This window comes from Populus euphratica, unplaced genomic scaffold (genome assembly GCF_000495115.2).
Source record: "Populus euphratica unplaced genomic scaffold, PopEup_1.0 scaffold2024.1, whole genome shotgun sequence".
In the NCBI taxonomy this organism is placed as follows: Eukaryota; Viridiplantae; Streptophyta; class Magnoliopsida; order Malpighiales; family Salicaceae; genus Populus; species Populus euphratica.
The window spans coordinates 3,057-17,148 of NW_011501848.1; the positions used below are offsets into that span (position 1 = coordinate 3,057).

At 35.4% G+C, this 14,092-nt stretch overlaps 1 protein-coding gene and 1 long non-coding RNA gene across 3 annotated transcripts in view; one reads left to right on the forward strand and one right to left on the reverse strand.

Moving 5' to 3' along the window:
* Positions 1–223: 223 nt before the first annotated feature.
* The window catches only part of LOC105118522 (uncharacterized), a 25,203-nt gene continuing 11,334 nt past the window's right edge, over positions 224–14,092 (forward strand). The window contains exons 1-7 of one of the 2 annotated variants that reach the window (XM_011016498.1): positions 224–506; positions 612–713; positions 807–1,255; positions 1,348–1,457; positions 1,579–1,721; positions 1,803–2,291; positions 2,388–3,216. In XM_011016498.1, coding sequence (XP_011014800.1) covers positions 276–506; positions 612–713; positions 807–1,255; positions 1,348–1,457; positions 1,579–1,721; positions 1,803–2,291; positions 2,388–3,032 — 2,169 coding nt within the window. In that variant the 5' untranslated portion in view covers positions 224–275 and the 3' untranslated portion in view covers positions 3,033–3,216. Of the gene's footprint in view, positions 507–611; positions 714–806; positions 1,256–1,347; positions 1,458–1,578; positions 1,722–1,802; positions 2,292–2,387; positions 3,217–14,092 lie in introns of those variants that run through there. The other variant, XM_011016499.1, reaches the window with a different exon arrangement.
* LOC105118521 (uncharacterized) overlaps positions 3,028–14,092 on the reverse strand; it is a 22,375-nt gene continuing 11,310 nt past the window's right edge. Inside the window, exon 2 of the long non-coding RNA XR_840964.1 lies at positions 3,028–3,164. This is a non-coding gene — a long non-coding RNA (uncharacterized LOC105118521). The remainder of the gene's footprint in view (positions 3,165–14,092) is intronic.

A 14,092-nucleotide genomic window follows, 5' to 3' on the forward strand; every position in this document is an offset into this window, starting at 1 on the left:
CATGGAGTGTTGAACAGATTTGTAGGGTAAAATCCATATTATATAAAGTAATGAGGAAGATGGGTAGACGTAGGGACCACAAAAGTATAGCCTTCTCCTTAACGTCCCCAATATTTTGATTAATAGGGAAGTAAGGAAGTTGATTCAATTGAGCTTTATTCCATTTCTAATAGTATAAATAGGCATGCCAGATATGGAACAAGACACACAAGCCAATCTTCTCTACTTCTTCCCCATAACCCAAAGAATCCATTAATTGCTTTCAATTAGACCCCATGGCATCAGGCCTTTCCCTCAGGCACCCTGCCCATGGTTTTAATGCGAGCCAGCAACTGATCAAGAGTGACCGCGGCAGCATGCTAACAATGTCTGATGACAATGTGATGATGAAACAAATTGTAGGAACTCATGCTCCTGATGGCCGAGAGGTTGATGTCAAACCTCTTCTCCATCTAGTTGAAGACATCCTCAAACGTGCCACCCTGCAGATCGACTCCTCTCTGACGGTATAGTACTAAACTAAACTCATCCTTGGAAATTAACTTGAATATCAACTTAACTCTATTATTTTTTGTTCATTTATGTTACTCTGATCACGTCTGACAACGCAGACTTCCCAAGCCCATGCTGAATTGGAGGACAAGACTCACCAAGTCAATTTTGTTTCCATGCTCGATGCATTGTCGTATACAATAGACAGAATTTCCTGCGAGGTTAGACAATATATTTCAATTTTAATGCTATGGTATATAGGCAATAATCTAAAGAATCAATTGAAATTTTTCGGCCTTAATTGTTTTCTGCAGATTGCCTACAAGTCACTGGATGGGACAGATGCCCACGCAACAACTGTATCACTTTTCAGCATGCTACCAAGCTATTCCTGGGATGCCAAGCTGGTGCTCACCTTAGCAGCTTTTGCTTTGAATTATGGAGAGTTCTGGCTGCTTGCCCAGATTTACTCATCAAACCAACTTGCCAAATCCATGGCAATACTCAGGCAATTGCCTAGCATCATGGAACACTCAGGGCCCTTGAAGCCTCGCTTCGATGCCATTAACAATCTGATCAAGGTCATGATGGACGTGGCTAGGTGCGTGGTTGAGTTCAAGGATCTACCGCCAGCTTACATATCTAATGAAGTAGCAGCATTGTCCACAGCCATGGCCCATATCCCTATTGCTGTCTACTGGACCATGAGGAGCGTTGTGGCTTGTGCGGCTCAGATTACTAGCCTCACTACCATGGGACACGAGTATGCTTTTCTAGCTCACCATCTTTAATTTATTGAGCCATATGTTACATCAAGCATGTATTCCTAGTAATATTCTCCTTCACTTATTTCAGGTTTTCTATATCAACCACTGTGGCATGGGAGCTATCCAGCTTGGCTCACAAACTCAGCAACATACTTGACCATCTTAGGAAGCAATTGGATACTTGCTACCAGCACATAGGTCTGCACCTCAGCAACTTTTGTATAATGCTATCATGTGTTGGATACGTAATAAGAAAACAGGAAATTAATGTACGAAGATTGATCGAGAACGCTTATATAAACAATGGTGTTTGATGCAGATGAAAAGAGAAATGTCGAATCCTTTCAAATGCTAAAGAATCTCTTTGAAACGATCCACATTGACAACATGAAGGTCCTAAAGGCCCTGATTTATGCCAAGGATGATATCCAGCCACTTATAGATGGCTCTTCCAAGAAAAGAGTTCGCTCTTCCACCATTTCTTCTATTTATGTTATCAATATATTGTAAAACATTTCTCATACTGCCTTTTGAATTTAACAGGTCCATCTTGATGTGCTAAGAAGGAAAAATGTGCTATTGCTGATTTCTGGCCTCGACATGTCGAACGATGAGCTTTCAATTCTTGAACAGATATACAATGAATCCAGGCATCACGAAGCTAGGCTGGATAGTCAGTATGAGGTGGTCTGGATCCCAATTGTGGACCGTTCAGTCCAGAGCGATCCAATGAAAGAGAAATTTGAAAGCATGCAGTCTTCAATGCCATGGTTCACAGTGTACCACCCTTCACTGATTGAGAAGGCAGTCATAAGGTTTATTAAGGAGGTGTGGCATTTCAGGAACAAGCCTATTCTTGTGGTGCTTGACCCGCAAGGCAAGGTGGTTTGCCCAAATGCACTCCACATGATGTGGATATGGGGAAGCAGTGCCTTCCCTTTCACTAGCTCGAGAGAGGAATCTCTCTGGAGGGATGAGACATGGAGGCTTGAGCTTCTAGTGGATGGCATTGACCCAGTGATTCTTAATTGGGTAAATTCATTATAGCATCAATCCAAATATACATACATTATACGTGTGTCTGTGTAATCGTGTTGACATTTGCTTCAATATTTTTTTGATCACCAGATCAAGGAAGGAAAGTACATTTTCTTGTACGGAGGAGACGACGATGAATGGGTGAGGAAGTTCACAAACACCGCGCGTACTGTGGCGCAGTCAGCTCGCATTCACCTGGAGATGGTTTATGTGGGGAAGAGCAGCAAAAGAGAGAAAATCCGGCGAGTCATAGCGACAATCACCGGGGAGAAGCTCAGTTACGCCTGGCAAGACCTTACCATGATATGGTTCTTTTGGACCAGGCTAGAGAGTATGCTGTACTCCAAGATTCAGTTAGGCAAGCTTGATGACCATGATCCCATGATGCAAGAAATCAAGAAGTTGCTTAGCTACGACAGAGAAGGTGGATGGGCTGTGCTTAGCAATGGGTCTAATGTTGTGGCCAATGGTCACAAGACCACAGCTTTGCAAACATTGCTTGAGTATGACTTGTGGAAGGGACAGGTGCCTGTCAAGGGCTTTGATTTGGCCTTCCGTGATCACCAAGGCCTGATCCATGACATTGCTCGTCCTTGCAGCCGCTTCGATTTCCCAATGACAACGGGTAGGATCCCTGAGACCATGAAATGCCCAGAGTGCCACCGCACCATGGAGAAATTCTCCACTTTCCTTTGCTGCCATGATGAGGTCATTCCAGACGAGCTCTTCCAGTAAATGATCAGCTGCTACGCTTCCTTGTAGCTCATACTGCCACAAAATAATGTTGTTGAGGGCGCTCTTTTCTTCCTTTTAAATTTTCATACGTTGTGAGGCGGGATGCCCAGCTATGGCGCACAGTATGTGGACCTGGCATTTGATATTGCATGCTATAAAATAAATTTGTGTGATCGATGTAATCCCCGTACTTAATTAATTTGTTTTATTAATTCATATATAAAGTTCAATTTGAGTATGTTTTATGTTTTTGAGACTTTCCTGGCTTTCGTTTTTTCCTTTTTTATGGCTACTTTTTGTATAGCTTCCTTGCCTTCACCTAAAAGAATCAACAGTATTACGAAGGACATAATTAAAAAATTAATTTTTTTTAAAGGTAGGAATGTTAAAGTAATAAATAACTTAGTAAGATCGAGATCGAATCATAAAAGAATTAATTATATAAATTATAAACAATAACAACAATAATAGTAGTAATAATATTACTAATAATAATAATAATAATAGTAGTAGTAATACTACTACTACTACTAATAGTAGTAGTAGTAGTAAAAAAGAAGAAGAAGAAGAAGAAGAAGTTTACGAGAACTTTAAGATGAAAGATTAATGTGAGGATTAAATAGTGATAATAAAAAATGTCAAGGTTAGAGGATCCACCAAGAGTATTTTAAACAAGTATAGTATAAACTCTTATTACTCAAATGAAAACTACACACAAAGGAGGTTCCAATTAGATTATAAATTATTAACATGATCATATTAGTTATCTTATTCAAATAATGCTAATACTTGTAAATATTGTCAGACATTCATGATTATAACTTATGTTAACAACAAATCAAGTTCCTTTCATAGCATAAATATAGGTTATACCATACGGTCGGGCTATAAAAGTGCCAAGTATTTGTTGTACCAAGTGTTATACAACATAAATTTAGATTAACCATTTAACAAGCAAAGCATTAAAAGTGAATAAAATAACAAATACAAAACATGTTAGTATCAAACATTAAGGTCCATATTGAGTTTACACTATATTTATTCTTACACCATTAGTATAATATTTCCACCTTGACAGAATAAACTTAGCTAAACATAATAAAAAAGAGAAATATAAATAAACAAGATAATAACATAAATAAGATATAAGTTAACTAAGTAAAGGAAAGGAAATGAAAGGCATAAACAAAATATTAATGAAAGCATAACTTTAGCATTACAAAATTACAAAGAGAGAAAACAAGAGCATGATCTTGATCTGGACACCAAGATGCCTAAATGCATGGTAAATGCCTCTTTTTATAGGCTAAAATTGAGAACTATTGATTTGATAAATAATTGATGAGTAGGTGACTAACTCTTGGCTTGGTGACAATCCTTATGTTCTTTTATTTGAATAAAACGTCATTGATAACATCATAATTTAAACCAAACATCTACATCAAAATTTTAAAAAATTGTTTAAGCTTTCCAGAAAATAAAATTGAGGTCATTTCGACTTGTAGAACTCAAGATATAGGCTGAACACTAAACAATGTTTAGGTTGCAGAACATATTTGGACTTGAAAATGGTCTTTTTAAAACTAGACCTCCACATGAAAGTTGTAAGGCCATGTCTTAGCTTTCCATCTATATAAAGTAGACCTAAATTCGAGATCTATAGCTCCAGATATGACCCAATTACATAATAGTGTTCCTGTTTGGACAACACCAGTATCTCTTTTCTAAGTTTGGCCATCTCTTTGTCCTTTCAATTTTAATATTTAAACTCATTAATCAATCCTTTCATTTATGTGATAGGCCTGCATTTAAGATAAAAATTTATCACAAATTAAATATATCATATATTATTAGACATGTTATTATCAAACATGCTTTAGTTAAGGAGTTATTGATACTTTAAATGCAAAATGATGATATAAAACCTTGATAAAAATATATTTTTAAGTACTAATAGCACAACTCAACTAGCTTCTTACTAGTGCCTAGTAATCAAAGTATTAAAATAAAAAAATAATTCATAAATTCTATAAAGTAATAAGACATTCATCGTTCAACTTCTATTAATCTATCCAGATAAACAAACTCTCATTCAATTTATATATCAGCTCAATACCTCTTAAACAAAATATTAATAAACCTTTCTTTTGTGCTTAATATATCAATATATAGTTATGGGGTTTCACTTGGAAGGAAATAAAATTTTTGTTCTAATATTTGAGGTTAACTTCCCTGGGTTGAGATTTCTTTTCTTTTTTTTTGTTTTTTTTTAAATATATAGGCATGTAATTTAAAAACACAATGTATCTTTAACCCATGTAATAAGCTTTCAGCTAATGACTCCCTAACCAGTTGGTTTTAGGGCATTAGGTGTTGAGACATGCTTACGAGCTTAGTAACTCAGGTTGTAGATACTGATACATAGATAGTGCAATATTTGATTCGCTTAAACTTTTCTCCTCAACCCATGTAACAAACGTTGGGCTAATAGCTCCCAAGTCAATTGATTTAGTGTATTAGGTGTTAAAACACTCATTCATGCTTAATTACTTAGGTTAGGAAGGCTACAAAACCAAACTTATCTATGTTTTTATTATCATCATTTTTTTTATTTTTTGTTTTTGCAATTTATATACTATCCATTTTCCTTGTTACCATTAATAAAAGAACATAAACAATGTAATAATCCAATGTGCAACTCACAATCATGTATTAAAGTGTGTGTGTGTGTGTGAAAATAAATATTTAAGAATACTTGTTAAATGAGTATATAATCAGAATTAAGTGATAACAATACGAGAATTTGTAAACTTGAATATTTTAAGAAATATTTTGATAGACCTTGTTATGAATATTGAAAATAACCATTGAAAAATGTTAACCAAGATATGTCTCAACAGTCAATAAAATTTCTCTTTACTCTACCATCTTAGTAACAACAATTTGCAAATAATTTATGAAAAAAAAACACAATTAGTTTTTTTTAATACCAAATACTACCCTCTCCCCCCACTCAAAATGAGATATTGTTCTCAGTGTTCTAATATAGAAAAATAGAGTATAAAAGACATTACCTGAAACACACTTAAATAAATATAAGAAATAACAAAATAAAATAATATACTATTAAGAAAACCAAAAGACAAGGATTCACAAATGAAGGCTTAAATCCAATATAAGCTTTTTACGACTTTTTTTAGTTGATCAATTTATGTGACTCATGAAGGGATCAATTACAGGAGTGAAAGATTATAGTTGGTTAATTAATTGTTCAACAATATTTGCAGAGATTATGATTTTTCTTGCCAAAGATGTTAGAAATTCCTATTCCACAGCATGATCAAGAAAAGACAATAATTTATCATAAAAACAATTAACATACCATAAACCTATAGGTTTATGGTGAATGTCCAGTTGGACCCAAGAAGTAATATGAAAGATCTCTTTCAATGTGCCCAGACCACCTGGTAAGACAATAAAGCATTAGCGTGTTTAAACATTGCATTCATTCGATCAAACATTATAGAGACCTGTAGTTTCTCTCACCCTGGTCAAATGGCGGACAACGATACTCTGTGACTTAAGTCGGTTCTTTCAGTTTCCCATAATAACTAATATCTGTGTATATATTTATGCAATTCTTTGAATATTTCTTCCAATTCTCATTTGAAAATGGACACTAATCTTGAAAAATTGAAAATGTATTTTCCCACTGTGCCTCAGAATGCGATTACAAAAAATTATCGTGCTAGATGTGCAATATTAAGGTTGTTAATAAATTATGGAATTCTTGAAGATATTCGCTGGTTGATTGAAGCAAAGGTCCAATTATTAGGTGAGTCCTCTAATTCCTTCATTTCACACATGCCTGGAATTGGTAAAAGCACTTTTACAAAGAAACGTTGTGCAAAATGACTTAAACTCTGTCATCGATGTGCCAGATGTACTTGTAATACAGAATGTCATTCTTTAGGAATGGTATCTATAAGCCGTGAAGATAAAATACAATTCATTAAGGATGGCCTGAGTAAGGAGTTTTTAGATAATCTTCTATTAATGACACGATCAAAGAGTTGATGTTTTATCCCAAGTGCAGGAGTGTCAAAGTAAAATAACCCAGCAAGACCGGGGTCAAACCACAGGGAGGTGAATTATATAAATTACAAATAAAGAAAAAGATTTGAAGAGAATAATAATAGAAAAGGAGTTGAAGAAAGTTTTGGGATGTGATATTGATGTAAGGATTAAACAATAACAAAACATATATCAAGGATATAGGATTCACTAATGGTATTTCAAATAAATATAATATAAACTCTTTTTATTACTCAACTAGAAACCACACACAAGGGAGGTTCTAATCAGATGATTTCTCGTTATTAGCTCATTATAAATTACTAACATGATCATATTAATTATCTTATCTAAGTAATACCATACTTATAAATATCATCAAGCATTCATGTTGCTAGTTTATGTTAACAACAAATCAAGTTCTTATCATAATAACGATGTCAGCCGAAAACTATGAAGGATCAAGCATTTGATGTACCAAATATTATACAACACAAATCTAAATTAACCATTTAATAAGCAAGGTATTAAGAATTAGTAAGATAAAAAGATAAAACATGTTAATAACAATCTTTCTTGGATATAAACATTTAAAACTCATGTTGAGTTTATATTATCCCTATTCTAACACCATCACTTGGATATAAACATTTAAAGCTCATGTTGAGTTTATATTATACCTATTCTAACACCATTAGAAAAACCTTTTCACCTTGACATAATTAACTTAGCTAAACATTAAGAAGGAGAAAAACACAAATAAACAATATAAGAACATAAACATAATATAAGTTAACTAAGTATAGGAAAGGAAATGAAAGAGCATAAACAAGAGATTACTATAGCATGAAAGAAAACTTAAACATTACAAAGATGTAGAGAGAAAGCAAGAAGATAACTTTAATCTGAAAATTAATATGACTAAATATATGGACAATGCCTCTTTTTATAGGTTAAGTTTCAGAACTATTGATTGATTGAAGAATTGGTGGGCATCCATTGATTTGGTGGCTGGTTTTTGACATTAATGGCTGTTGGTTTTTTGATATTGTGGGCTGATTTTTGATATTGGTGGCTGGCCAAAACGTCATTGCTCACATCAGAATTATAGCCAACTGAATATGAAAGTTGTGGGCAATTGTCTCATATTTCCAACAAAAAACACCAGACCTCATTTGGACTTCTAGAACTCAAGATATGAGCCAAAAACTGAATAGTGTTTGAGCTGTAGGACAACTTCCGATGTCTTCGTTGTTGCTAAGATTTGAGCTTGAAAACGGCAGAACTGAGTCTTTGAGTCCATATGAAAATTGTAGGTCTATGTCTTACCTTTTCATCGATATAAAATGGACCTAAATTTGATATCTACAGATCCAAATATGATCAAATTACCGAATAGTGTTCGAGTTTCGAATGCACAAGCAACACTTTGCTAAGTTTGGCCTTCTTTTTATCCTTTCAATTTCAATCCTTAAACTCATCAATCAATCCTTTTATTTATGTGATAGACCTGCATTTAGGATGAACATTTACCATGAATTAAAGGTATATTATATTTTTAGACTTGCTAATATAAAACATGCTTTTGTTAGGGAATTTAATGATACTTTAGGTGCAATATGATGACATAAATCCTTAATGAGAATGCACTTTTAAGTACTAATCAGTACACATCTCCTTACTACTTGATCCACACAAAATTTCCACAAGTAAGGAGTGTTCCAAAAATAATATTTAGCATCAGCTCGTAACTTGTCCTTTTGGGATGTAGATAAACCTGGAGGGAATTCTTTGGTGACTAAATAGTTCACCAAATCAGCATACCATGGTCTTGTAGAGGAGTGCAACATATACAACTGCTCATCGAGGAATGTCTCTTTTATTATTTTGATTTGCATATCCTCGATCCTCAGTCGGCTCAAGTGATTAGCCATATGGTTTTCGGCACCTTTTTTGTCTTTGATCTCAAGATCAAATTTTTGTAAAAGCAAGATCCATCTAAGCAGTCTTGGTTTAGACTCCTTCTTCTTCAAAAGATACCTGAGAGCTGCATGGTCAGTAAAAACAATAACTTTTGTACCAAGTAAATATGACCAGAATTTTTCAAGAGCAAACACCACTGCAAAAAGTTCCTTTTCAGTTGTATGGTAATTGCATTGTGCTCCATCCAACATTCGAGAAACATAGGCGATAACATGCAAATTCTTCCCAATTCTTTGCCCAAGCACAGCTTTTACCGCATAGTCACTTGCATCACACCTATCTCAAAAGGTTCATCCCAATTTGGTGGTTAGATGATAGGGGCAGATGTGACACGTCTTTTCAGCTCATCATGAGCATCTTTACATGCTTGATCAAACACAAAATCCACTTCCTTGGTTAATAGTCTGCACAAAGGTGCTGTAATCTTCAAGAAATCTTTGATAAAATGTCGATAGAAACTTGTATGGCCCAAAAAAGAACGAACTTCCCTCACGCATGAGGGGTAAGGCAATGATGAAATAGCATCTATCTTAGCTTTATCAACCTCTAATCCATGTGAAGACACAACATGCCCAAGAACTATTCCTTGTTCTACCATAAAATAACAGTTTTTGTAGTTCAAGACAAGGTTAGTTTCAATGCATCTTTTCAGGATAAAAGATAAATTTTCTAGACATTTATCAAAAGAATCACCATACACTGTGAAATCATCCATAAAAACCTCAATTATTCTTTCAACATAGTCAGAAAAAAATACTCATCATGCATCTTTGAAAAGTTGTAGGAGCATTACAAAGACCAAAAGGCATTCTCCTATATGCATATGTACCAAATAGACATGTAAATGCAGTCTTTTCTTGATCCTCAGGATTAATAACAATCTGATTGTATCCACTATATCCATCAAGAAAGCAATAAAAAGACTTACTTGCTAGGCGTTCAAGCATTTGATCCATGAATGGTAATGGGAAATGATCTTTATGTGTAGAAAGATTGAACTTTCTGTAATCAACACACATTCTCCATCCACTCGAGATGCGAGTAGGAATGAGCTCATCATTTTTGTTTTTCACCAATATGATTCCGGTCTTTTTAGGCACCACATGGATTGACGCCACCCATTTACTATCAGTGATGGGGTAAATGACTCCTGCATCTAACAGTTTTAAAATTTCAGCTTTCACTACCTCCATCATAGACGGGTTCAACCTCCTTTGCATTTCCCTTGTTGGTTTTGCGTTGTCCTCGAATAGTATATGATGCATACACATTGAGGGACTAATGCCCTTGATGTCGGCTAAAGTCCATCCAATAGCCATCTTGTGATCACACAACAACTTCATAGGTTTTTCCTCTTGCATACTTGTCAAACCTTTTGCTATGATAACAAGAAGTGTATTGTTGTCGCCAATGAATACATACTTCAAATTATTGGGCAAAGGTTTTAATTCTAACTCGGGGGCCTGTAAAATAGATGGTAAAAGCTTTTTATGTGAGAGTACTAAATCAACAAAGACATTATCATAGGGAATGGTTTGTAAAGCTTGTAAGGTCAATATTGATTCGTGCATGTTTTGGGGAACACACACGTGCCTCTCCATCTCTTCTATCTTGGTTAAATCATAGCCATCAATTATACGTTATGCTTGATCCATCTTCGCAATCAAAATTACAAACTTGCTGCACACACTTATCAATTTGGTCATAACATATGATAGAATAAACATTGCTATAAGGATATTTCATTGCATCATGAAAATTGAATTCAATTTTTTCATCTCCTACCTCCATAGACAAGGTATCCTTACCACAATCAATTTTTTTGTTGGCAGTTTTCAAGAATGGTCTCGTAAACAATATAAGAGTGTTGGTTGATAAATCGCAAGAATCATGTTCCATATCAAGAATATAAAAATCACATGGAATAACCAAACTATCAATCTTGACTAGGACATCTTCTATCACACCAAGTGGGTAAACAAAACTACGATCTGCAAGTTGTATTACAATGCTAGTTTTATTCAAAGGTTCCAGACTAAGAGAATTATAAACATGTTTAGGCATAACACTAATGGATGCACCTAAATCACATCAAGCTCTTTTAAAACTAGCATTACCAATAACACATGGGATAGTAAACGCACCTGGGTCTTTTTGCTTTAAAGGCATATTCTTTTGAACAACAACAGACACAACTTCACCCATACTTACCATTTTATGACCTTTCAGTTTGAAAGCTCTCTTGGTAGTACACAACTCCTTCAAAAATTTGGCATACTTGGGAATTTGCTTGATAGCATTAAGCAAAGGAATGTTGAGTTCTACTTTCTTGAAAACCTCTAAAATTTCTTTTTCTTTGTCTTTTTTCTTTGACCTAGAAGAACTCATAAGAAAGGGTGGAATTGCTTTAAAACTGGAATTCATTGAGTGAGGAGTTACCTTTGGAGTGTTGGTCAATGTTTTAGTTTGTAAAGGAGAAGGATGTTTCTTCTTTATATTCAATTCAGTTTCTATCTCTTCTTTTTCCTCCATCTCAATCTCTTTCGACCTTTTCTCTTCAAGTTCTTTCCCACTTCGCAACATGATCGCAGTAACATTCTCTTTTGGATTCAATGCTTGGGAGGGCAATTTTCCATTCATTTACGCCTCCAATTTCCCCACACTTGAAGCTACTTGTCCCATTTGCTTCTCCAAGTTGTGAATACTTGACCTTGTTTCCTGTTGAAAAGACATGATATTTTGTTGCAAGTTAACAGTATTAGAAGCCAAAGTTTTCATCATCTCACGAAGATCATCATTGGATGATGACCCCATAACATTGGAGTTTGTGAATGGAGGGGGTTGTCTTACTTGATAATTCTGTTGGGGCTGAAATCCATTGGGATGGAACTGTTGGCCTTGATTGCCTTGTTGGGATGGGTTGCCATAACATAAATTGGGATGATCTCTCCATCCGGGATTGTACGTGTTGGAAAAGGGATCATATTTACACTAGGGCTGTCCGTTGAATGCTCCATCAATTGCTTGAGCTTGTTCAATGTAATCTTCTTGCATTGTTGGGCACATATCTTAAGCATGTCCTTGTAAGGAACATATGCTACAAACTTTCACCTGCTGTATATTTCCACAAGCCAAAAAATGCATAAGAGAAGTAAGATCATTAACTTTATTCTTAATGTTAGAAATACTTTCCTTATTTACTTGTTTGTTGGAGAAGTCTCCACGAGTGCCAAACTGTTTTGAGTTGGCTGCCATGTTTGAGATCAATTAGTGTGCGGCCTCGGGTGTCTTATCCACCAATGTGCCTTCTTTTGCAGCATCAATCATACTACAGTCAGTAGGCATTAATCCTTCATAGAAATATTGAATGAGCAACTGATCGGGTATTTGATGATGAGGACATTGAATGCACAATTGCTCAAATCTTTTCTAATACTCGGAGAGTGTCTCTCCATGAGATTGCCGAATCCCACATATTTCTTTCCTTATGTTGGCAACTCGAGATGCTGGGAAATACTTCTCAAGGAAAATCTTCTTCATGGCATTCTAAGTTCCAATAGATCCTGGGAGAATAGAGAAAAGCCATGCTTTTGCTATCCTTTTTAAATAGAAAGGGAAAACTTTCAACTTAACCTGTTCTTCATCACCTCCATAAAGATTTTATTGGAGTCGCCATCTAGTAATTTGAGGGAACTAGAAATCCAAAATTAGACACTGGTCCCAGAGATTCGGGTACTGGGTTAGTTATGATTAAGGGAAGGTAGGCACCACCCTTAAAACATCCTTTTAGAGAAAGGTTACCTTTAACTTGTGTGTTTTTCTTATCTAATTCAAATGCTATTATATTTTGAGCTTATTTGTAAATTTTTTAACATGGTTAACGTCGGTCCCTAAAAATAGGAGACGCGTTAAAAATGACATCAGTCCCTAAAATTAGGAGACTTTGTCTAAAATGTCGACGTTTATCCCTAAAAAGGAGAGTTACGTCTAATTTACCAAACTAAATAATAATGGACATAATCCATATTTGGTATTTAATTTTTTTTTTGACATCGGTCCTTTTCTGTAAATAAAAGAGACGTGTCGACAAATAATATTTATTTTATAAAATAAAAATTATTTTGATATCATTCACAAATAGATATATCAATTCTTGAAAATCGGGCTTTTGACCTATGAACAGTGATATGATAAAAATGGGTGTTGAACCCGCGTTGTTATTTATTTTTGTTTTTTTTTGTTTTTTTTACATGCAAAAATTTACAAGTATTTATATATAAAAATACCATAAAATATTATAGAAAATTACTTGAGTACCCCTGTATAGGTAAAAGACTGAAATACCCTCGGATTTATCAAAAATTTACGAAAATGCCACTGGCGGCGCGTGTGGTTGACGCGCGGTTACTGTTCACGCGCGAAATTTTCCGGCGAGGTTCCGGCCAAAAGATAGTCGATTCTGGTAGATCTGAGGACAAGGATTCTGATGGTGGTTGATGGCTGAGGAGGGAGAATCGACGACTTGAAGGTCGATTGGTCGATGTCGGTCGCGGCCTTTTTCCGACCAAATTAGCCGGTGAAAAAGTGTGAAACGGATGGGGTTTTGCTCAGGTGGAGGCGATGCACAATTCTGTGGTGGTTGCAAGGCTTGAGACGGCCGGAAATGGGAGATCCGCGGAGAGAGAGAGAATCGCCGGCGAGAGGAGAGAGAAGCTCTGGGTTTGGATCTGGTGTGAACGAGTGTATGGTGCACTCGTGGGTCTGAAGGCTGTGAACCGCTAGATCTCGGATGAACAGATCGTGCGGCTGTGATTCGTTTGATCTCCAAATTGATCGGACGGTCAGGATTGAAGGGCAGATTATTGGAGCGGCTGAGATTGATTGGGGTTTTAATCTGGTGTGGTAAAGCCTATTGTATCCTAAGAAATCAAAGGCTCAGATCTAAATACTATTAGATCTAATGGTTGGGATAGTTTTGGTATTTTTTAATTTATTAAAAAAAA